This window comes from Anser cygnoides, chromosome Z (genome assembly GCF_040182565.1).
Source record: "Anser cygnoides isolate HZ-2024a breed goose chromosome Z, Taihu_goose_T2T_genome, whole genome shotgun sequence".
In the NCBI taxonomy this organism is placed as follows: Eukaryota; Metazoa; Chordata; class Aves; order Anseriformes; family Anatidae; genus Anser; species Anser cygnoides.
Window position 1 is genome coordinate 72224596 of NC_089912.1, and position 24610 is coordinate 72249205.

A 24610-nucleotide genomic window follows, 5' to 3' on the forward strand; every position below is an offset into this window, starting at 1 on the left:
TGGTTTGGGCAATTCCAGTGTTTCACAGAAGAAATGGAGAAAATGACCGTGTAACGTGCAGACGCATTAGTATGTTGGAACTCACTGCCTTCTGTTCAGTGTTGTGGGCATCTAGTGTTCAAAGCTTTAACTGTGCTCCACCATCCTTTACTGCAGGGGGCCAACATGCAGCTCCCCATCGTTATTCTAAATTATGAGACAACTCGCATAACACTTTAATTCATCCGTACCTGAGGTTCGCCATTATACCATGTTATTTCTGCTCTGGGAAGTTACCTTATCATTTGCTACCACTATCTTGAATGTTGTTATCAGGGTTATGTTTAAAACTGAAATTATGCACATCATCATACATCTGGGATGAGCTGCATAATATCAGTAATGACCTTTCCAATTTATTTCTCTCAAGATAATGGAATTACGTTCAAGTAACACTAATCCCGCTGAGTGAGGATGCAGCGTATTAATGCTTTCTCTAATCAACCACAACGTTCATGTAGCAAATACTACATCAGCAATGCAGTAATAAAGTTACCTTCAAGTGACATTTTAGGATTTTCAAGCTTCTTCTTTAAAACAGACTCAATGAGAACTCTCAGTTGTTTGAAAATTACTGCAATCTTTACAGGAGCCTGTAAAGAACAGAGAAGAAACATTTTCACTGCTCTTGAAGACGTTTTATACAAAAACATGGATTAAAACATCACCTCACATATAAATTGAGGTTTAAAACTATATGTCTACAAACATTAGGTATACGCATATGTTTAAGTATACAGGTAACATAGTGATGAAATAACGAGGCTGCCTTTGAATCCTCTAACCTTTATGCAAGATACGTGTTGTTTGTAGCATCACAGCCTAAGAGAACAGCAGCTCAGAAGGATAACCCAGAATATGCTCCCCTATATATCACGCCACCAACATATGATGAATTAGTTAGTTAACTGATCTCCATAACCTCATTTTTCCAATTGCTTTTTCGCAGGTCAAGCTAAAACTGTTTGTAGCTTACAGTTTTCTCTAAGTGTAGCATAGGGCCCACAGAAGCACAGATGGTTGTAGTCCAGTAGCTGGCAGGTTGGCATAAGCCCATGTTTGCCATTTAGCAGAACACAAAGAGGATTTTGGCATATGACCCATTAAAGTTTGTCTGCAAAAATATCTTAAGAAAATATGTTTAGATTTTCCATTCCCAAATGGAATATTTGGGGAAAAAAAACAACCATCCCAAACCCAAGCAAGCAGGTATTTTCCATTTGGACTTCTTTGTTAACAAATAGTTTTCTTTGAGCTAATAAAAGCAAAGTAGGTAACATTTTAAAGATAAACAGGTACCTATATACTTGTAAGACTGCAGAGAAGGGCAATATATAATAGCACACTCATCTGCTTTCACTACCAGCTCCATGAAAGCAAGGTTTAGCTCACACCCATTTCAAATACCTTCTCTGAAAGAACACTGACTTTCTTCCTGAAGAGAGGGAACTGATGTGTTACAAGCTGCACATTACTAGGCTATTCTTTCTAGAGTGACTTGCAAAGATTTTATTACATGTATATAAAATTCCCATCATTCCCTTAAACTCTTTCCTTCCTTCTCTTCATCCCACATGAACAGTGTTCTAAAGCAAGACAGTATATTAACCATGTAACACAAAAGTCCATAAAAGGCAGTTACCACTCCAACGCACCTGAAAATGGATCCAGCCATCAACCATCAGGAGACGCTCCCGATGCTGGACTTCTATATCCCCACCAAAAAGCAAAATGGGAAAGGGCGATATTAAAGTAGTCTCTCTCAAGTACACCTTAGCATACCTCACCTGTGTATAAACAAACACAAGCATTAAAAACAAACAAAAATCCCTAAAATCTACAACATCAAATTTCAGTGCTGCTTTTAAAAGCAGGAATTGTGTTTTTGTGGTTTGTTGTTGTTGTTGTTGTTTTTTCCCCCTTTAACAACCAGGTCAAACCAAATTATTGTACACAGAACAGCTGGTGGCAATTTGTTTGCCCTATACCCCGGAAGACATCACATTTAAACACTCCTAAGTGACAGGCTTATATCTTATCAGGAAATTAGCTAAAGACGCATATTCTTGCTTAAATTTAAGTTTCATCTCTCTCTTCTGGTTAAGACCAGAAGCACTGGGTTAACATTTTCTTTCTATTTAATAAACCAAATGAAGTAAAAAGCAGGTAAAACTCCTCCATCAGACATTCTTCTCAGCAGCAGCTGACTTGCCATTCTATCTATATCCACATATACACACGCATACATGCATAAATGAGAGTACATGGGTTGACACATACAGAAAGTAAACAATGGGGCTAGACTCAACGTGTGTTCATAGAATCATAGAATATCCCGAGTTGGAAGGGACCCATAAAGATCATCAAGTCCAACTCCTGGCACCGCACAGGTCTGCCCAAAAGTTTAGACCACGTGACTCAGTGCACAGTCCAATCTCTTCTTAAATTCAGACAGGCTTGGTGCAGTGACTACTTCCCCGGGGAGCCTGTTCCGGTGTGCAACCACCCTCTCGGTGAAGAACCTCTTCCTGATGTGCAGCCTAAACTTCCCCTGCCTCAGCTTGACACCGTTCCCGCGGGTCCTGTCACTGGTGATAACGGAGGATAGGTCACCTGCCTCTCCACTCCCCCTCGTGAGGAAGTTGTAGACCGCGATGAGGTCCCCCCTCAGCTATTACTTCTGTTATTTCTCAGCTGTTATTTCAGGCTTTGGAGCCTCTCACAACCAACATGGAATGGGGTGGGAGAGGAGCTCTAGTAGGACAAACTGAAACAAAAAAGGTGCAACTTCACACAGAAGAGCAGGCTTTGTTCATTCCCCTGTTCATGGAATAACTGATTTGCCTTAGCTGCTGCCTTGCCTTAAACTACAAGGTTCTTGGAGGCATGAAATACTTTTAGCTTATCAAAAAAATATGATTGCTTCATATGTATCAAGAAGTCCAAAGTAATTTCCCGCTCCTCTACAGTGAAGTTGGCTATTGGGCAACTGCTATCAAGGTTTTGCTGTACCAGAAGTTTATCTAACTAATTCACTTCAGCAAAGAGATGACAAAATTTTGTGTTGGAATGCGGAAGACAGTGGCAGGGAAAAAAAAAAAAAAAACCAACTGCAATTCAGTTAGGAAGTTCAGCAGTCAATTACAGAATTAGCTATTTCATTTTATGTTGTTACTGAGGATGAGTGAGACCTGTAACAAGCTTCAAGACCTTTGAGTCTGCTTAGTGAAAACTGAAAAGCACACTGTGAAGTGCAGCACAAGTATATGACTGCATTAAAGCGTTCACATTTAAGTTAATGGTACAGTGTCAAAAATTGTCAGTGATACTGTTACATGACACACAGAAAGGTTCTTTTGTTTATAGCTGTGAGTTTCATTACAAACAGACTTGTTCAAGACGTTCAGCCTTCACATTTTAGTTCAGTACCCAGCTGATTCATCTTTATGGACATTAGGAACCTTATATATTAAGGACTCTTAAGATGAATCAGATATTCAAGCGTATTTTACACTGTTGTATCTTATTTCTCCTTAGAGGCATTATGCCACCTTTACACAAAATATCAGCTACATTCACTATTTTCCCCTAGTTATCCCTTTGACAGAGTCAAAACCTTACCTTCTCCTGGTAAAGAAGCCATCCATATATCTGTAAGTCTCGATTTACAGAGGAGGGATGCACTTGTGCTTTACCCTGAGCAGTTTCTACCATGCATGCCAGCTTCTCTGTGATATCCACAGATTTTGTATATATTATTTTTCCTACATTGTCATACAGCCCTGCAGTCAACACAGCTTTAAGAAGAGCTATTTCATGGAGAGGAAGGGATTGTGTGACTCCACTTCCATCCCACTGATGCTGAGTTGTAGGTGCTGCAAATCCTGCTGCTCTGACCACCCTTATGAGTTCCTGCTTCACATCCTGAAATCAGATAAGTAAAACACAGAGTTTAAAAAGGTTACATGCTCCAGTCCATCAGTTCCACCCCATCTCAATTAGTTGTGCTTTCCAGTGGAAAACCTATTTCTTAGAAAAAACACTTGTGTTTTCTGTGGCCAACTTGGAATACTGGCTGTTTTTTTATGAGGAAAGCATTATCTGGAATATAGGATTAGATATACTGTACTGGATATACAGTAAACACCAAATCTCCCAGCTGTATTTTAACTAAAAAGAAAACACACGTTTACATCAAGTATTCACTTCTGCTTCGGACATCTCAGGCATTCTAACTTAACTAGAAGAGATTAATTAGAATATTTTCTTAGTAAAAATAAAGGTCCTTTCCGTAAGATTGTGGCTCATCTCTCTAACTATGAAACAGACCTGTTCTTACATATCTAAGAATGACAGCCTAAGTATTTTAATTCATAAATTTTGATTCTCTGGTGGAAGTAAGGAGTGGCTTCTCCAACGCAAGTAACTGCAAAGACATATACCAACAAGTATGCATATCCAAGAGTGCCAGTACAGACACAGCTACCTGAATTGATGGTACATGTTTCACCAGTTCCTAGTAAGTCCACTTGTTTTGGTCTCATCTAAATAGGAACTGTGAAAGGTCATCACTTAAAAAGGGCAGGATGTTTTCACAGGAAAATTTTAACAGTTATTTTTTGAGCACAGAGCATAATTATTTGGTTTACCTCCAGAGTTAACAGTGAAGTCCTATTAAGGAAATTTCTTCTGCAGTAAGTCATTTCAGCACGATACCCCCCTTCTTGTCGAGCCTTCTTCCACCTAAGGAAAAAAAATCCCATCTTATTACAGCAAAAAATAATCACATCTAGAATATAACAGCACAAAAGTGGTAGTAAGTCAAAAGGCAATACGGTGGTTTCAGTCAGCATTCTCCACTCAAAACCAGAAATAAATGGCGTTAAGAAAGATGAATGCTGCTGGTCTGATACCACTCAGGAGAACACATCTGTAACAAATTTTACAGATTCATATAAAAAAAAGGTAATTTTCTCTCAAAATTACACCTATGTCTTGACAATTGAGATGGAAGTCAGATGTGTTTTTAAGACTGTGTGCTGTTTTACAAATGAGGAAGAAATATGTGTATCATATTCGCTAATACATACATTTTTACTTTCCAAAATACAAAATATTCAGATCAACACAAAACAAACAGCAAAAAAAAAACAAAAACAACAACAACAAAAAACATACAAGCATAAAAAGAAGCAGTGCATCTCTGGTACATGTGCAAGCATATTTTAAAGGATAAGGTACCAAAGAAGGTACCTTTTTGTGCTACAGTATCTGATAATCTATTGTCCTTCTGAGGAGAAAAGCTTCCAGGGCAAGCAATTCAAGGAAAGGTACTTCATAAGGATTCTTTCACGAACTGTATTACTTGTGTTGCTAGCTTTTAGCTAGAAGGACAACAAAACATCATTTACCCTAGATAAGCTTTGTAGATTGTTATATGGTCTGAAACTGCCATTGCTAGAGATGATTTTGCAAGATCTGCTTCATCTTTTCGACCTATCGGTGTGGTAAATGGTGATTTTTCTGTCATAACTGCAGCCAAAGTTGCCTGCAATTAATAAAGCATACATCAGTTCAGAGTATTTTATTGTAAGATTACAGGTTTACTACACAAATAACTTTGCATTTTGTTTTGTAAAACAAATATTGTTTTTGTAAAACAATACTATTGTAATAGTATTTAACAATTTGATTGATTCAGACCTTTATTACGTCAAAGACATTGCTTACATGCTGTCTTATCTACACTGATGAAAACCTAAATAAGTATCAAATCTCAAAACTCACCTGAAATAGTTTGTTACGTGACAGAGGAATACCCAATATGATACAGCAAATATCAACAGATTAAACAACTGCTGCTTTGAGTGATACCACATTATCAGGAGAAACTGAGAATGCAACAATTTTGATTTTCAATTTTAGCAGCTAACATACCCATGCATCCTCTTAACTTGCATTAATTTAGTATCAGCTGAAAGCGTAAGCTATTCCACAGCCCTCACGTAATAAATTACCAAGTCAGTTAATTTGCAATAACTTTCCATCAGCATGTTCTTAGTCTGCATCAGCTGCAAGGTAATCCAGACTGGTCTCACCAAAATGCAAGAGGGCTTTTTCTATAAGTTTCATACTCCCTGTGATCATAACAGAGAGAACTGCAGTCCAAGTATGACTACTCTCTTGTCAGTAATAGCTGGGAGTTTACAAACAGTTACATTATTCCGTCCTCCATGATATCCTGGAGTCTTCACCTTAAAATACACATTTTAACTTCTTACATCATCTTTTCAAAATACCATCTTGCAAGAAATCAGATTAATTTTAATAGTTAGCTGTTTTTATACAACTACTTTTTAGAAAATATTCAGATAAAGATGTCAATATTTGTTTACTTACCACAGGATCCAAGCAGCCAAATATAGCACCAAATATAAGCATTTTTCCAATCTTTACATTGACAGGGAGGGCTGCAAGGTGCTGGCCCAATGGAGTCAGTTTGGGCTCATTTAACTGGCAAGCCCCTATCTTCCTTAACAGATTCATGGCATTACCAATTACTTGTGGCTGTGGCGGGTCTAATGCTCTGGAAAGGAAATCTTCAGGAGAGCCAAGGTTGCATTTCTACAGAGTGAATGCGCATACGTTTTAGTATAAAATCTATTATACTAAAAATCAGATGAACACAAAGACATTAATTTAACAAACTTCTACAGTAGCTACAAAAGAAACTGGAAAGTTGTTTTTGCAACCAAACACACACATTCCCCACCCTCTGCACTAGCCTCTTGGTTACTGGAATAGAGATGCCCACCCCCCAGCACCAGTTAGGTAAACATAACTTCATTGTTCAGAGCGGGCTTAGCATAGCATGAACACTGATCAGAGAAGTGTCACCAATAGTCACAGGTGAGCAGGAGACAAACCTGCTAAGATGTTGTTCAACACCCGGGCACTAATTTGCAACCAAAGTTAAACAGTTTGTTTGCTACAACCCAGCACTTAAAATACAAGCATATTACAAATGCCTCACAATACAGATCTTGAAACGCAGAAGGGTGAAAAACCATCCTTATACAACAGTTCTCCCATGCATATCCTACTCACTCAGGATGCGGGAAGAGGCCACTGAATTGCTGTTTAAGCAGACAACAGTTTGAAGGATATTTAACTGAGTTTGAACTGTCATTCAGAAGTAAACTGGAACAGTATAGGTTCCTATTCTCACTCACCAGCATGCTTTGGATTTTCCATGACACAGGTACTGAATTTCTGCCACTGTAGTGGAAGAAACGCTAACTACACTGGATTAAGGCAATCCTTGCAATCCCCTTTTTAGCTAACAAGGTCAGAAATTCCATACCAAAATCATACCATAATATGAAGGCATAATTCCTCCAACGGCACACGTAGTATTTCTGGAACTGAATATTCCATGAAACTTTCAAACCTGTAACATCATAAAAAAGAGAGAATCACTGTATAGGGTTTACATGGCAAGGCAGAAAGAGGTACTCCAGGCAGGCAGCAGCAGTTCCCCTGCGGCCTGTGGAGAGGCCCCTGGTGGAGCAGGCTGTCCCCCTGCAGCCCACGGGTCCCACACGGAGCAGATCTCCACGCTGCAGCCCGTGGAGGAGCCCCCGGTGGAGCAGGTGGATGTGGCCTGGAGGAGGCTGCGGCCCATGGAGAGCCCCCGCAGGAGCAGGCCCCGGGCCGGAGCTGCAGCCCGTGGAGAGGAGCCCACGCAGGGGCAGGGGGCCTGGGGGGAGCTGCCGCCCGTGGGGGACCCGTGCTGGAGCAGTTTGCTCCTGGGGGATGGACCCCGTGGTACGGAGCCGTGTGGGAGCAGGTCCTGAAGAGCTGCTGCCTGTGGGCAGCCCCCGCAGGCTCAGTTCGGGAAGGACGGCATCCCGTGGGAGGCACCCCGCGTGGAGCAGGGGCAGAGAGTGACAGTGACCAGAGAGACGAAGCCTCAGGGACTGACCGCAGCCCCATTCTCTGTTCCCCTGTGCTGCCTGGGGGCAGGAGGGAGAAGATGGTGTTTTTAGTTTGCTTTTAGTTTCTCACTGCTCTATTCTGGTAGTAATAGGCAATAAAATACATTAATCTCCCTACTATGAGGGAGTTTTGCCCATGACAATAATCGTTGAGTGAACTCTGTCCTTATCTCAACCATTGAGCCTTTTCCATCATATTTTCTCCCCTTTTCCCTTTGAGCAGGGGGAGTGAGAGAGTAGCTGTGGTGGAGTTCAGCTGCCCAGCTGGGTAAAATCACCACAATCACAGGTATGCAATTTAACGTTCAAATTGAAGTTATAATCTCAGGTTTCACATGCTCATTCTTTGAGAATGTTCTCTCAGGTGGTGTGTTTTAATGCATGGGTAAACTGACTGTTACATTAAGGCACAGGTGGTAGCTTGGAAAGCAGAACTTTAGAGAAAAAGAGGGAAAGGCAGTAAGACTCCAATTTTCAGAACAGATTCTTAAAATGCATAGCTCTTAAATTGAAATGGAAGTCTTACATACAGCTCAAATGCACACTTCACTGATTATTTCAAAAATACTTTCAACTGAGATGGAAGCCAAGGTAAGGTAAGGTAAGGGTCCTGTCGCTCCAGACAATGAGGAAAAAGGTTATTCCGCTGCAGTACCAGACACTAATCCTACATTGCATCCTGACTTAATCTTCTCACATTTCTTATCCACAGAGACACCATTTCAGAAACTTATAGATGTCTGATAAGATTAAAAGATTCAATGTTGTTAAAAAAATTATTTCCACAATTTCATAATGCGGCACTTTTCCTCTCATTTTGAAAAAGATTAAGAAAACATTTACATTAGAGATAAAGAATACAACTCAAAAAATCATGAAACCAAAATTAACACTACTATAAAACATTATGAATAAGACATTCAGATTACCTTTCTTTTACACTTGAATCTTTATAGCTTCCATAATTAAAATTAATTTCAATGAGATTTGTTTTCCACAGAATTAATACAACAGTATTTAATTTACAAAAACAAGTTTACAGTACCTGTCTCTTGTGTACATTCGGAAGCAGAATCCATCCCTAACACGCCCAGCTCTTCCTTGTCGTTGCAGAGCACTAGCTTTACTGACAAAAGTCTCCTCCAAGGAACTCATCTGACTACTTTCATGATACCTTAAAAATTATAAAGTGAGTGCCCATTCAGATTTCAGAATAAAAATGTACGTATATTTAATTATTAATTTAAAAGCCTATATGCAAATACTATATTTAAATAGTAGTAGTTTGAGAATATGATGTTTAGTTTTGAAAACTAAGCATACCTGGGTAAAATGGTACATCACAGAACCTTGGATACAACTGATCAATCAAAGTGTAAAAATTGGAAGAGGAAAGAGTTATTACATTAACTCATCAAGCCCACCTCCCTGACAATTCAGAATTGGTCCTTCTAGCGTTTTATAGGGTTTTATACGTTTAAAATAGACAAAGAGCAACTTCTAAAATGTAAGACAGTATAAAAAAAATCTACTTTACTTTTAAACCAGTGCTTAATCAAGATAATTCTTGTCTATAAAGAACTCCCCTTATTGTTCTTCACATCATTTGAAAATCCCAAGATTCATCCCAGACTCGAACCTAAATTGCAAGCTATTCTATGAGTTCAATGCATTTTTCGTCTGGAACTGTAGGTTAGTAAGGATACTACAGAACTCCTGTAGTACTAGCCTGCAAGCATGCACAGTAATCACAATGTGATTTATGAAAGTCAAACTCTCACCTATTTTCTTTTGTTCTCCCAGTATCAATTACAAAGACAACATCTGGTATTGTAATACCCGTCTCTGCTATATTCGTTGCCAAAACAATCTGAAATGAAGTAACACAGCAGAAATAAAAGTATTATGGAATGTCAGTTTTCGTCCTTGTAATCACCGAATGGTTGAGGTTGGAAGGGACCTCTAGACATCAACTAGACCACAGTTCTATGATTCTATGATTAGTCCACCCCCCTGCCAAGCAGGATCACCTAGAGCACATTGCACAGGATGGCATCCAGGCAGGTTTTGGATATCTCCAGAGAAGAAGACTCCACAGCCTCTCTAGGCAACCTGTCCCAGTGCCCTGTCACCCCCACAGTAAAGAAGTGCCCCCTCATATTCAGCCAGAACCTCCTGTGCTTCAGTTTGTGCCCACTGCCTCTCCTCCTGTTGCTGGGCACACCTTAAAAGAGACTGGCTCCTCTTGACACTCTCCCTTCAGATATTTATACGCATTGATGAGATCACCCATTCAGTCCTCTTCTTCTCTTCCCAGGCTAAACATGCCCAGCTCTCTCAGCCTCTCCTCTGGTGACAGATGCTCCTCACCGTCCTAGTTACCCTCTGCTGGACTCACTCCAGTAGCTCCGTGTCCCTCTTGTGCTGGGGAGCCCAGAACTGGACACAATACTCCAGGTGGGACCTCACCAGGGCTGAGTAGAGGGGGAGGATCACTTCCTTTGACCTGCTGGCAACACTTCTGAATGCAGCCCAGAATACCGTTGGCCTTCTTGGCCACAAGGGCACAGTGCTGGCTCACGGTCAGCCTGCTGTCCACCAGGACTCCCAGGTCCATCTCTGCAGAGCTGCTCTCCAGCAGGTCAGCCCCCAGCCCGTACTGGTACTTGGGGTTATTCCTCCCTAGGTGCAGGACCCTGCACTTGCCGTTGCTGAACTTGCCCAACTCTCCAGCCTGTCCAGGTCCCTCTGAATGGCAGCCCTCTGACGTATCAGCCACTCTCCCCAGTTTTGTGTCAGCAAACTTGCCGAGGGTGCCCTCTGTTCCTTCATCCAGGTCACTGATGAGTAAGTTGAGCAAGACTGGACCCAGTACTGACCCCTGGGGGACACCGCTAGCTACAGGCCTCCAACTAGACTGCTCACTGAGCACAACCCTTGGAGCTCTGCCATCCAGTCAGTTCTCAGTCTGTTTCATTGTCCACTCATACATCCCACACTTCCTGAGCTTGCCTATGAGGATGTTATGGGAGACGGTGTCAAAAGCCTAGCTGAAGTCAAGGTAGATAACATGCACTGCTCTCCCCTCATCCAGCCTGCCAGTCATCCCATCACAGAAGGCTATCAGACTGGTTAAGCGTAATTTCCCCTTGGTGAATGCATGCAGACTATTCCTGATCATCTTCTCCTCCACGTGCTTAGGGATGACATCCACGATGAGCTGTTCCATCACCTTTTAGGGGACAGAGGTGAGGGTGACTGGCCTGTAGTTTACTGGATCTTTCTTCTTGTCCTTTTTGAAGACTGGAGTGATACCAGCTTTCTTCCAGTCCTTGGGTACCTTCCTGTTCTCCACATCCTTTCAAAGATGATGGAGAGTGGACGGCCAATAACATCTGCCAGCTCTCTTGACACTTGTGGGTGCACCCCATTGGGGCCCATGGATTTACGGGTGTCAAGTTTGCCTGAATGATCTCTAACACGATCCTTCTTGACCATGGGAAAATCCTTTTTCCAGACCTCCTCTCTTGTCTCTAGGGTCTGAGATTCATGAGGGATGGTCTTAGCAGTGAAGACAGAAGCAAAGGCGGCATTCAGTAACTGCCTTCTCTGTATCCTTTGTCACCAGGGCACCCGCCCCATTTAGCAGCAGGCCCACATCTTCCCTAGCCTTCCTTTTGCTATCGATATATTTGAAGAAGTCCTTCTTGTTGCCCTTGACATCCCTTGCCAGACTTAATTCTAAATGGGCGTTGGCCTTCCTCATTGCATCCCCGAGTACTCCAACAATGTCCCTGTATTTCTCCCAAGGGACTTGTCCCTTTTTCCATATACTGAATACTTCATTTTCTGTTTGAGTTTTGCCAGGAGCTCCTTGTTCATCTATGCAGGTCTCCGGCCCGCTTTGCTTGCCTTCTTGCTCATAGGAATACATCAATCTTGGGCTTGGAGGAAGTGATGCTTGAATGTTGATGAGCCCTCCTGGACCCCCCCCCATTCCTTCTAGGGCCCTAACCCAGGGGATTCCTCCAAGTAGGTCCCTGAAGAGGCTTAGTCCAGGAGAGCAAATCAATATTTAGAAAAAAAAATTGTTAAAGGGTTTTTTTGTTGTTGTTGTTTTTTAAACTCAAAATTATTTTCCTAAACAAGCTGACAAAGCATTAAAAATGCTATGAGCTGGAAAATGATTCAGTTTTCCCCAATTACTCAGGAGTCTAAATTTGTGAGAATTTCATATTCACGTTTTCTTTTATAATCCATCAAAATTACTAATAGCTAGTATTTGCCAAAACTAGTCTATTTAAATAGTCTGGAAGTAAAAATACTAATTCTGAAATAAAAAAACTGCAATTACTAGTAAAATTATAGGAAAGCAATAATTGAAGTAGCTCTTAGAAAAATACTAGGTTTAAGAGTTTGTCTGATTACTGTCAAGATTTCACAGCACGCTAACTTCCATCTCTTACAGAGCACCAAATTAGAAGAACTGTTTCTTTCCAGTGAGAAAATTCCAGGAACAACTGGTTGTCATGTAATTATGTATGATTTGATTTTTAAAAATTCATAGTTGCACACTCATAAAAAAAATTCTTCAGTGGTGTAATTTGCTTAACATACCTTTCTAACGCCAAGTGGAGGTACTGTAAATGCAGCTGCTTGATCTTGAGTTGAAAGAACAGAATGCAAAGCTATCAATCTGTGCCTAGAATAAGAAGTTATGCTAATCAATATGTATACTAAGATACAGTAAAAATGAGAGCAGAAATACTACAGCAAGTTGAAGAAAGCAACTAGAATGCACACTGGAAAGAGCAAAACTTTGCATGACTGGTTTCAGCTAGGATAGAGTTAATTTTCCTCCTTCTAGATGGTATGGTGCTGTGTTTCGGATTTAGGATGAGAAGAATGTTGATAACACACTGATGTTCTAATTGTTGCAGAGCAGGGCTTCCACCAAGCCAAGGACTTTTCAGCTTCTCACTCTGTCCTGCCAGTGTAGAGGCTGGGGGTACAGCAGGAGCTGGGAGGGGACAGACCCAGGACAGCTGACCCAAACTGGCCAAAGGGGTATTCCATACCATCTGACGTCATGCTGAAAATTAATATGGGGAGAGCTGGCCAGGGTGGGGGATTTAGGCATCCATGAAACTGAGTTCTTTACATTATGCTTCTGAGATAAGGACTGTCACTAGAGCTTTGTACACAACTATAAACATAGGCAACTTTTAGCCTGAGTGAGAAAAGCCTTCAGAGAAGAGAGTCACAGAAATTCGTAACTTCCTTTTCTTCTAAAGCTTGACACCTAAGGCCATCTACAAATCTTTAGAATTTGACTGAAAATACTCCTTTTATGTCATAGCATTGCTACCTTTTAGTTACTCATAAAACAAATTTCAAAACTGTCACTACAACCCTATGCCACTTCTCTTAGCAGATTACTTTTTGTGGATCTTTTCTCAGTAAGCAGCCATTTCTATATAAACAGTATACCATGAAAAGCTATTTCCCAGACATACTATCCCCCGTGCCCTAAGAAGTGGAAATGAAGTAGTTGAGTATTTTGTGATTAAATACGTTTGTTCAAAAAGTCAAGTCAAAAGAAAAGAGACGGTTATGAATGTACCATTTCTAAGTACTTGTCATCTTTGCTTCGATAATAAAAATGGATTTGCAGTAAAACCAGCTCAAAGGTATAACTCTCAACTTCACTTCTCAAGAATAGCAGGCTTTAACAATCAAGAAGGACATATTCATCAAGCTAATCAATTAACTATAGAAAATATCTGTTACCTGTCACGCAAGCTAAATCTCCTGTCAGTTGAAATGAGATCATACAACTGTTGGATATGAGCAAGGCCTGGTAAGAAGATCAGCACAGCCCCTTCAATGTTCTTGAACTGGGGACTTCTATCTGGAAAGTGACAATACAGACACACATTTAAAACAAACACGCATTTGCGGACAGCCTCAGTTGAGAACAAGAACTAATTCTGAGTCCTGTGGTAAATACTTTCTAGGACGTTTCATATAAAATTAAGTCAAGAATCCTTATCACTAGCTAACAGTGGGAAATAAATCCAAAGGGCAGTCACAATATATAAAGTTAAGAAGCAGACTGTACCTAAGTATGCAAGCAACTCCAAAATAAGTTCAAGGTTGATCTTGTAAGGATTCATATAGAAGACTGCTTGCTGTGTACGACTGCTATACTTCTCATAGTAAGGAGACAAATCAATACCAGATCCAGACTGGACTGGGACATACTCCTAGAAAGGAAGAGGAAAAATCATATGCTCAGTGTTTTATAAAAAAGAGGTCAATTTGTCATTCACTTTAGGCTTCTTAAAACATAATAAGTGACATTTAATTGACAAACTTCCCATGGAAAACAGTGAGAGTTAGATTAAATCACAGGTATCTACATAACCTATGTACAGATAGATAACTGCTACTGGTAATTGACATCCCAGATGAAAAAGGCATAAGAGTCCATGCAAGCAGTACTACACAGTATGTTTTACAAGTTAAAGCAATTCACACGTCCATAATCTAATTAGTAGAATTTCAGAATTCAAATTCTATATTGTAAGAAAACAGCTTCCCTTTTCTTCTCTCCCTTACATTCCCCTCCTCAATGAATGGTTGAAAAGAAAGTTCAGAGTCAATTATGTGACAGCTCCTGCAGTGTTTTGAGGAAGGAGGTAAGGGGAAGGAAGATAAATATTTGTTCTAATAATAATAAATCGTCTATAAATATCTCGGACATACATACTTAGCATAAGGCTTCTGTGTTAAGTGGAACCATTGTAAATTATTTCACTGTTAAACCACTTCAGAAAGAAGCTTTCCACCACATATCCTTCTGTACTGGAATCTCTACAGAAATAAATCATAAAGATGGAGGAGCACTCTGGAGAGCACTTTGGTTTCAACCAAAACATGCTGTTGTGATGTATGGAGTAACCATCACTTCAGGAAAAATCTGCAAATCACATGGTAGCATGCTTTGAACATGTGTACACCCGTGTTTGATCACACCAAACTAAGTGGTTGTCCTGGTTCCAGTTAGGACAGAGTTAATGTTCCCTCATAGTAGCTGGTAGGGTGCTATGTTTTGGATTAGGATGAGAAGAGCGCTGATAACATGCTGATGTTTTAATTGTTGCAGAGCAGTGTTTACACCAGGCCAAGGACTTTTCGGCTTCTCGCTCTGTCCTGCCAGCGAGCAGGCTGGGGGTGCAGCAGGAGCTGGGAGGGGACAGACCCAGGACAGCTGACCCAAACTGGCCAAAGGGGTATTCCATACCATCTGACGTCATGCTAAACAATATATAGGGGTGGCTGGCCGGGGTGGGGGGGCCGGCTGCTCGGGAATAGGCTGGGCATCGGTCAGCGGGTGGTGAGCAATTGCATTGTGCATCACTTGTTTTCTTACACATTATTATTGTTAATACTATTACCATTATCACTATTATTATTATTATTGTTATTATTATTTTCCTGTCTTAATAAACTGTCTTTATCTCAACTCACAGGCTTCACTTTCCCGTTTCTCTCCCCCCATCCCAGAGAGGGAGGGGGGAGGGTGAGCGAACGGCTGTGTGGTGTTTAGCTGCCAGCCGGGTTAAACCACAACAGTGGTCTTGCAGAAACCTCATGGGAACAAGTTAGTAGACAGGTATCCACCCAAAATATACACAGCCTAGAGCTTAACAGTCTACAGTTGCCTGTAGTCAGAGGCATTCATACGCTTCCCTTCAAAAGTTTTAATTCAAAAACACGTCCAGCTGTCACTGTAGAACAGTTACAAGATTAACCATAGACGGTCAATCCAAAAAGCTCTACAATCTTAAATCTTAACATAAGTTATCCCATTTGGCATGACAAGTTGGAGGATCTTGGCAAGTTTTTCGCTAAAAGAGATGTGGCCTTGCTTTTTCTGCTCTTCTTAGTTCAATACTGAGGATAATTCTTTGGGAGAACCTATTTAAATGCTTTTTCCTCTTGCTGCGTACAGGATTAGAGCTGGGATTTTGCAAAAGAGAAACAGCAGATCTCAGTGTCAAATGTGTCAAAATTATGGCAGCAATAAGGGAGTTGAGACAAACATAAGGACATGGCTTTAGCAAATACTTGATTTGCACTGTAGAAGTGCCATTGCATCTTGTGTCAACTGCTGAAAGAACACTTGATATTATACAAACCAATTGCATTTAATTAACAGAGAAAAAGGTAATAAAACAAAAATAAAACTCCTAAATTGAAATTAGAAATGCCTATTTTACCTGATACTTTGTAGTGCCTCCTCCTTTGGTAGTAACATTTATCACTACTTCCTCTTCCTCCTCTAGGAACTTCTGACAATACTCTGAGTCTTTCTCCAGAACATAGCCAGTTGCTTCAATTACGTCTTCAACATGGAAAATCTTTATTAAAAATTCACAAAAAAAAAGGCATGTCAAAAACTTATTGGCAGCTTTTTTGTTCTTCTTTTTTTTTTTTTTTGTTCATACGAAGCTGAACAGGGCAGCCCTTTCCAGTTTAATGGTCTAATAGATCTTGCAAACTTCAGCTTAATCTTTCTTATGCTTTTTGAAAACCCAAGACTTGCTATGAATTTGTTAAAAGATGTTAAAGGATCTCTCCATATGATCACTGACATTACCTATACTATAAGCCATGAGAAACATGCAACTTTGTCACTGCATTTTTTTGTATGTGGAGAGAGACAGGAGAATTCAGTACTTTCCTTACTACCTACATTCAATAGATAAAAATCAAAATGTCACTGTCTTCAGATGAGAATGATTTTAATCAACTGATAATATATCAGAAAAAAAAACAGTACAATTCTGTAGTTCAAAGCACTGAAGTTTTCAAAATGGAAAAAGGCTAGAAGCCTGTGACATAAATACTTAAGATATTTTTCTGACCAATAATATATAATTATATTTATTTCAAATACTAACTAAGCAAACACGGTATAGGTGCAAAGTGCCTTTTAAAGTCAGAGAAACATTTGCCTACCTCAACAGGGTAACTCCTCCCTGAAATCCTTAAAATAGGACAGTGCGAGAAATAGCTGGAAAACTTCTCACTGTCTACAGTAGCACTCATTAAAATCAGATGCAGGTCTGAACGTTTATGCAAGATCTCTTTCAGGATAACTAGCAAGAAATCAGACTGGACACTCCTTTCATGCACCTAGAATTGGAAAAAAAACATATACTAACTTCTTAATAAAGATGGTAAGTCTAGGCCCAAAATAACTATAGTTTCTGCAGAAAAGAAAGAGCTGATAACCTCGTCTACAATAACATGAGACACACTCGAGAGAAGACCATCTTCTTGAAGTTTCCGAAGCAGAACACCTGTTGTACAGTATAGTAGTCTGGTGGCTTCTCCTGTTCTAGATTCCATACGAATTTGATAACCACACAGGGAGTTCTATAAAAGAAATAACATGACACTAAAAATACAGGAATAACTTAAAATAGTAGACAAGCAACAGACGCTCAAAATTAAGTTAAATTTAAGCACTGTTAGAACCCAACACTGCACAAGTTGCTAATTAAATAGTATAGCGAATGACTGCCACATTGTTTTTTAATACATACATTTGATTTTGTTAAGAAAGGGAAAAATATATTGAAATATAGCAACCTGAGTTTCTCCAGAGCAGAAAAGAGACAATAACCTCAGTATTCTTTTTAAGGGTTCTTGGCAGTCCTCAAATAAAAATATTTTTGCAGTGCAGGTATGGAATCCCCCTAGGGATTTCACACAAATAGACTACCATAAAACATACATGACCTTGCTTTTCTTCAAATAACAGAGAACTTTGCTGGAATGGACCTCTCTCAAAGCTGTGCCAGGCTTCAAGTCAGATTAGATTACTCAGCCTTATATCCAGGGCAATTTTCCCTTACTGATGGGGACCCCCTACTAATGGGGATGTCAATCTCTCTCGGCAATCTTTTCCAATGTTTGACAATCCCCATTATTAAACACTTGCTCTTAGTCACCCTTGGTAAAATTTTTTAGAAAACACAAATGGATACCCAGAAGTTCAGCACTGACAATTTATAAAAGCAGCTGACATAGCAAGAAGCCTTTCTCAAGAAAAAAATAGTATCTAATTTGGTTGTGTAAGGAATAATAATGTTTTCACTTTGTACCAAGAATCCATCTTCCTAAAATTTGATCAAGATTAGAAATAGGAATCAAGATGCATCTTACCTTTCCTCCTGGTCCAGATTCACAGCCTAGCTCTTCACAAACCCTTGTAGCCAAACTCACTGCTGAGATTCTCCGTGGTTGCGTACAAACAATATTACACTTACTTGACCCCTCATCTAGCAGCAAGTCTTCTAACAAGAAATGGGGCACCTGAGTACTCTTACCACTGCCTGTTTCACCAGCTACAACAACTACTCGATGTTTTTTAAGAGTTTCCACAATTGAATATCTGTGCTTAAACACAGGTAACTCCTGTCTCTCTTTCAAAAGCCTCTGGTATTTGGGGGAACTTTGCAGCTTTTTGAACAAAATCCTGGAAGGTTCCAAATTATCTGTTTCTGGCGTCTCAAGTGAAAGACTGCTGAAGTCCTCATCAGAAACTAAATTTTCCCAGGAATCTTCAGGACCTTCAGATACTTTCGGTTGGTTTTCAGATTGTAGCTGTTGCTGTTGCTTTAGTTTGTTTAATAATTTAGCAATAAAGTTATCACGAGGTTTGTTAGTTTCTATCTTGTTTTCTTCTTCCTTTTTCTTTTCAATATCACTCCATTCTAGCCAGACATCTCGATAGGTAGGAGGCAGCAACTGATGAACTGACTTAGGGAGAAAAACAGAAAAAAATTACTCTGTATACTACTCAGTAATGTTACTAACATTTTACATGTAAATGAGCTTGCGTAGCAGGAGATATGGTAAGACTTGAGATACGGAACTACTTGTAAATACAGAAGCTGTGAAACCAGTTATATTAACATCAACAAGACATTTTATTCTCAGCTATCTTGCATTCTTTGCAACACTGAAAGAACAGTTTTACTACAGAATAGTTTCCTCCCCATATGCTGCAATGCCCGTGATTGTCAATAAAAGCAAAGTATTATATCATTCAAGCAAAGAATTTAATGGATAACACTTGAGTAAACTGTTTTTAAAATTTAATTACAGAGACTACAATTAAAAAAAAAAGCAAAGGGAGATTCCAAGCTAAAAACAGTAATATTGGTGAAAGCCTTACCTGTCCCTTGGTTAGATGATAGAGTGCCAAAGTAGCAGCTAGATGTTGTGCTTGCATACTATCTTCTGTTACAATTGTAGGACACATTGCCATTACATCATCTGATGTCTTGATAACCCTGACCCTTAAAAACAGATTCACACAGGCATTTCTCTTAATTTTTGCTACCTATATAAACAGCACACCTGTTAATGTTGTTTAAAACATGAGTAAAAATCAAATATAGGAATTAATCTAAAAAAAATTAATGTTTTTCAATAATCTTTTGTGAACAGACACAGTTGATCACATTTGACTGAATGGCAGAAAAATTTCAGCAGATTACAGCAGCACCTTTGTAGGGTGAAGTGGGTTCTCCCCCTTCTCCCTTTACGTTGCCTTCATTTTCCTTAAAGCAGAAGTATTTGTACACATACACACCACCTTTAAGGTTAGCTGCTTTGAAAGAAGAACCAAGTACTGGTGTGCCTTTGTGTAATCACTTAGACAAGTTACTGAGATGCCAGTTAAACAGATGTTAGCATCTCAGCAGATTGCTAACAGAGACATGCCAGTCATATAGCAGTAAAATTCCATATATTCTCTGAGGAACAGTATGTTTAAACAGCTAGTAGCTTCTACCTTGAAGCAAGAAGTTGGGATTTCCATTTTATTTAGTTCCTTCAAGAAGCACTATTCATTTGTAATGCCATGTCTACTTTGTTTGCGTATGATAATATACTTTATATTATACTTTATAGTATTTTACAGCACTACATTATAGACTTAGATTTGAAAAGAAACATAAAAGTCACTGATATTGCAGTGTTTTGGTTACAAATTTATGGTAGCTGTTACACAGGTTTCTAGCGTCTGCTTTAAACAAATCCCAAAAAGGTTTTTGGTATTCATATGACCAAAACCTATGGCTTAATGTATTGCTTTGAACAAGAATGCCAGAAGTTAGTTGTCCAAAATTATTTTACAGAATTAATTTGCTTCAGAACCTTTCACACAGCAGTACAGAATTCAAAGCTAAATAAGCTGATCCCCTCTTTAAGGGATCACTCAGAGGTTTACATTTGCTGTAATGTCCAGCTGAAGTGTTACTTCTCCAGAGCTATCCAGAGTGAAATACTTCCCTACTGGACTGAAATCACTCAAGTTAAACACACTACATTGATATAAACCTGGACCAACATGACAAAACAGAAGTTTTGAGCATTTTTATTTTTAAATAAACCAAAATGAAAATGTAAAGGTTATGGGAAATACATACCTACATTTCCAGTATCTTCCAACTGGAACCTTTTCAAAGGCAGGATTTGGGCTCTTGGGAAAATTCTTCCTGCACCAGTCAATCAAAAATTGTTTTGGAGATTTACCAGTCCAGCTTCGAGCACTGTAATCAAAGTTTCTTACGTCTAGAGGTTCTTTCTTTTTGGCTACAAGAGTAGAATGACACATACTTTAATTCTCCTAAAACTTGTATTTATTTTACATTCAAAAATGTTTTATCTGCTCTACAAGTCTGTTTTCACTAGAGAGTACTGTTTTCTGAAGTGTTCTGCAGCTCTACTAAATGAACAGAAAATACTGGTGCTGACAAATGACAGAAATTCCTGCTTTTTCAAGAAAGGAAATCAATTCCTAGTGGGAAATTAATTACAATATTCTGTTTACAATCTTTGATCATTCAGTAATTCAAGAGCTTTTACTAATATTCTGTTGTTAGGAAAATATTAACAGTTTGAAGGTTTACAACGAAAACAGTTTAGAAAGATGTGAAGGTGACAATTAATGGGAATAGTCACTAGCCCTGTAGCAATGAAAAAAGAAACACAAGATTTTAGACATGACAGTATGGCAAAAATAGCTTTTAGCATCATGTGCTAAAACATGTATGGATCTTCTCAAGTTAGCTTGGTCAGCAAGACAGCCCACCTGCCATTCCTACAATGAAAAGTTGACAACTCCACACTGAAATGCTATACAACCCGTAAAAAAAGAACTGATACTGTAAATCTGTGGTACGTGCCAGGCTTGTATTGAATAAGTTCCACCACACCTTTCTCTTCCTTTGCAGCACCTTCAGGTTTTTCAAGCAAACTCAGATTCAAAGTGGTTTCTTGAGGTACAGGAGCTTGAGGTAAGGGAGCTTTTTTCTTTTCGTTTTGTTGTTGGTTTGAAGTTTTCACAGCCGGATCAAATACAGGATGCTCTTCAAGCATTGCCATTTCTGTCAAAGAGAATATAGAACTTATTTCTACCAATTGCTGAGCATTTTGTTCCTTAAAAAGAGAAGAATAATTACATTAATTCATACTGAGCACTGAAAACCCAGAAGTGAAATTTTACTGACTTTTTACAGTTTGACCCACGTGAAAACAGTAAGTTCAGGAAAGCTTGCAGTTCACACAGTGAGTGGCACGACAGATGATGAAATCAATTCAACCTGACTCAAGAGACCTACTTGCCTAACAAATATGCAAGTCACAAAATGAAACACAGGTGATCTGCAGGGCTTTACCTTGCTGAATTCTTCTTATTTTCTCTTGTGCCACCTTCTGGCCTTGCTTGTCTTTGTCTTGCTTGGAGATGCTTGCTTGCTCTTTTGCTTCTGAAAGTTTTGCAGCCAGGTGTACATACCTCTCATTCTATTTCAAATAGAATTATTAATCACAATTTTAATATTGTATTCTTGTCACCATTAATAACCTTCATAATAAAAACGTAATCCTTTATACTAAGCTTAAAAAAATATTTGTTTCTCATTTGTGCAAGTAACGAACAATTAAAACCTCTCAAAATTTTATAACCACCTTCCTAATCTCACTGAGATGTGTTTCAAAAATCCTTCCTTCCCAGAAAAATACACTCAATATTTTGAGCTCAGTACTAAAAAAAATAAGAGGAAAAAACAATGGAGGAAAGGAAAACTACCAGCATATTTCCATTCAGTTGCCTGATGCCAAATCTTAATTTAAAAAAAAAAAAAAAATGCTAGCTATTCAACCCTCAATTTTTAACAAACCAATCAACTAGTTGCAGATGTGCTGGACATATCTTTAATACAAGACATATCTTTAAGACAAGAAGAAATGGCGTTAAGTTGTGCAAGGGAAGGTTTAGGTCAAATATTATGATAAATTTCTTCACTGAAAGGGTTGTAAAGTAGTGAAGAACAGGCTGCCCAGGGAAGCGGTTGACTCGCCATACCTACGGGTCTTCAAAAAAAAACATGTAGATGTGGTGCTTGGTGACATGGTTTAATGGTGGACTTGGCAGTGCTAGGTTAAAGGTTGACCACATGGTCTTAGACATCTTTTGCAGCCTAAATGACTCTATATCGATTTTTGAAAGTTTTTGAATGTTTCTCATGAAACATTACTCTCTTACTGGGTCAAACTTTTCTTCATCTGTCTCTTTCACAGACTCATTTTTCTCTTCATCACTCTGTTGCTCAGCATATCGCAAAATCCACTCCTTCATACTCACTTCTTTCTTTTTCTCTGCATTTGTCTCCTGGAAGAACAACCAAAATTAAAAGTAATGATAGCAGTAAGTGAAACCACCGATGTTTTTTCTCAGTCAGAGTTTAGGAACTACTGCTTAAGATTTTATATAAATTAAGTTATATGACAGAGTGCTACTTGTAAATAAATGGAACAAACCCATTCTTGGAAAAAATTAAGCTATGACTTAACAAAAGTTACCACAAACAACAAATTACAGAGTCTTTTAGACTTCACATGGAAAAACGTTACCTTTCAAATTACCATTCCACTGTAGTTAAAACAATGTGGATGGCAGTATTATTTAAGCATATTATATTTTCAGAAGTTTTCCACGTCACTGTTGAAGTTGATGCAAATTATGGATTTTGGAAAATTTCATGCTCTCTTCCCACCAATAAATACAAATAAATTTCTCAAATTACCTTAGTTTCAGGGCCATTCTCTTTCTTTTTCTTATCTACTAAGCGAGGTGGAGGTTCACATTTTGACACAGGAGAACAAAATTTTGCTCTAGGTTTCTGTTGCTGTTCGTCAAACTGCTGGCTAAAGCCTTCAGGCAAGGCATCTTCAAAACAAAAAACCCATGTCATTGAATGTGTCAATAATGACTACTGAAAAATCTTTTTAAGTGTGTTCGGAGCCAACTGGAGGAACATAAAACAACAACAGTATGCCCAAAATAAAAATCAGGCTATAACATTTGAGTAAGTCAGCATTTGCTCATTGGACTTTGATAAAACTCTAAGAATCGGAAGAGAAAGACTGTAAGACTCAAAAAATAGTAACAAAACAAGTCAGCAGCACAGCTAGGAAAACCGTGATGACTACTGGTCTAAATGAAACAATATATTTGACTGCTACTTTCACGTATTTCCGTATCAGAGTTGGAACTACTGTTCTTCAATTAAAAACTGTAGTCAATTCTCTGTCACTATACTTACCATCAGGAAGGTTTAAACAAAGCCAATCAAGTGCAGAGTGAAGATCACCACCATATAAAAGTGTGTTTTTCATTGCTTCCTCAATGTGTTCAGTCTTAAAGGAAAACCTTTGCAAAGCCATGTATACATCCTACAAATTAAAAAAAGTTAAACATTAAGATTTAACCTAGCAATTTAACAAAGGCTCAAACTTCTATTTCCCACATATCAGATAATTGAGATTAAACAGATAAAAAAGCATAAATTAACATATCAGAAGGCAGAGTAGAAAATCCTGTCTTGAAAACAAAGCTCATAATAATTTTGAATGTAAATATATATACATATGTATAAGTAAAGCCACATCCCAGTCTCTGAATAGAGTGCATATTTTCTGTGTAGAAAGATAAATCTGCAGTTTTCCAACTATGACATGGAACTAAAAACGTAGGAAACAATGTCCTTAAAACATTGAGGTTAACTTCTATTCCTCTATCTATTTGATTAGATACTCTGATGGTGGTTACTGAATGCATGAAGACATGTCTTTCCTGATAAACATGCTAACTGATTCCACCGGCTAATCATTAATGCAATTACTGGAAAATACGGTACACTGGCTTGTACTATGCACAGAAATATGAATAACAAAAAAAAAAAAGAAACTGTTTACTCTAAATCAACAATGGTCAGAGGACAACATTCTAAACTCTACCTGCAGTTTCTTAGCAGTAAGTCTTCTGGAAATCATTCCTTTGTCATCATTTTGTTTTTTATGGTCATTGATTATATCAATAATCCTTTTCTCCAAATTACTGTTTATCATTACCTGCATAAAGAAAAACAGTTGATACAAAGCAAAACACCACACCTTTCTATGATATATCCATGTTCTTCATTCCT

At 38.8% G+C, this 24610-nt stretch overlaps 1 protein-coding gene across 1 annotated transcript in view; it reads right to left on the reverse strand.

The window, feature by feature from the left end:
- The window catches only part of DHX29 (DExH-box helicase 29), a 29479-nt gene that overhangs the window by 2588 nt on the left and 2281 nt on the right, over positions 1-24610 (reverse strand). The window contains exons 3-26 of the mRNA XM_048049427.2: positions 24423-24536; positions 23729-23858; positions 23210-23352; positions 22669-22794; positions 21800-21926; positions 21338-21508; positions 20549-20714; positions 19291-19414; positions 18276-18872; positions 17340-17483; positions 17064-17240; positions 16322-16462; positions 14158-14302; positions 13827-13947; positions 12654-12738; positions 9818-9906; positions 9082-9210; positions 7414-7489; positions 6439-6663; positions 5451-5587; positions 4689-4782; positions 3661-3963; positions 1695-1826; positions 536-632 (exon numbers count right to left, since the gene is read on the reverse strand). Of these exons, the coding sequence (XP_047905384.2) occupies positions 536-632; positions 1695-1826; positions 3661-3963; positions 4689-4782; positions 5451-5587; positions 6439-6663; positions 7414-7489; positions 9082-9210; positions 9818-9906; positions 12654-12738; positions 13827-13947; positions 14158-14302; positions 16322-16462; positions 17064-17240; positions 17340-17483; positions 18276-18872; positions 19291-19414; positions 20549-20714; positions 21338-21508; positions 21800-21926; positions 22669-22794; positions 23210-23352; positions 23729-23858; positions 24423-24536 (3793 nt within the window). The remainder of the gene's footprint in view (positions 1-535; positions 633-1694; positions 1827-3660; positions 3964-4688; positions 4783-5450; positions 5588-6438; positions 6664-7413; positions 7490-9081; positions 9211-9817; positions 9907-12653; positions 12739-13826; positions 13948-14157; positions 14303-16321; positions 16463-17063; positions 17241-17339; positions 17484-18275; positions 18873-19290; positions 19415-20548; positions 20715-21337; positions 21509-21799; positions 21927-22668; positions 22795-23209; positions 23353-23728; positions 23859-24422; positions 24537-24610) is intronic.